General features: G+C 70.4%; 1 protein-coding gene across 1 annotated transcript in view; it reads right to left on the minus strand.

The window, feature by feature from the left end:
- The window catches only part of LOC119585989 (serine/arginine repetitive matrix protein 1-like), a gene marked incomplete in the record, with an annotated part of 14,897 nt that overhangs the window by 10,768 nt on the left and 3,869 nt on the right, over window positions 1–260 (minus strand). The window contains 1 exon segment of the mRNA XM_037934700.1: window positions 62–213. Within this exon segment, the coding sequence (XP_037790628.1) occupies window positions 62–213 (152 nt within the window).

The following is a 260-nucleotide window of genomic DNA, read 5'->3' on the forward strand; positions in this document are numbered from 1 at the left end:
TCCGACCCCCGCCACGCACACTCCCCCACCCTCCCACGACAGCCAAGGGAAGGAGGGATACCTGAGTATGGAGGTCCTATCCGCACACGGGATGAGCCCCGGCGACCTCTCCCGCGGGGTGAAGGGGCACAGGTCCCCCAGGGAGACGCCGCTCAGCTTCCGGGCGATGGGGATGGGCACGTCGGGCTCGGCTGCTGCGGGGTCGTCGATGGGCTGCGGGCACGGGGGGGGCGGGGTGAGTGCAGGAGAAGGAAGCGTTA

The sequence above is a fragment of the Penaeus monodon genome, chromosome 20, assembly GCF_015228065.2.
Source record: "Penaeus monodon isolate SGIC_2016 chromosome 20, NSTDA_Pmon_1, whole genome shotgun sequence".
Taxonomy (NCBI): domain Eukaryota; kingdom Metazoa; phylum Arthropoda; class Malacostraca; order Decapoda; family Penaeidae; genus Penaeus; species Penaeus monodon.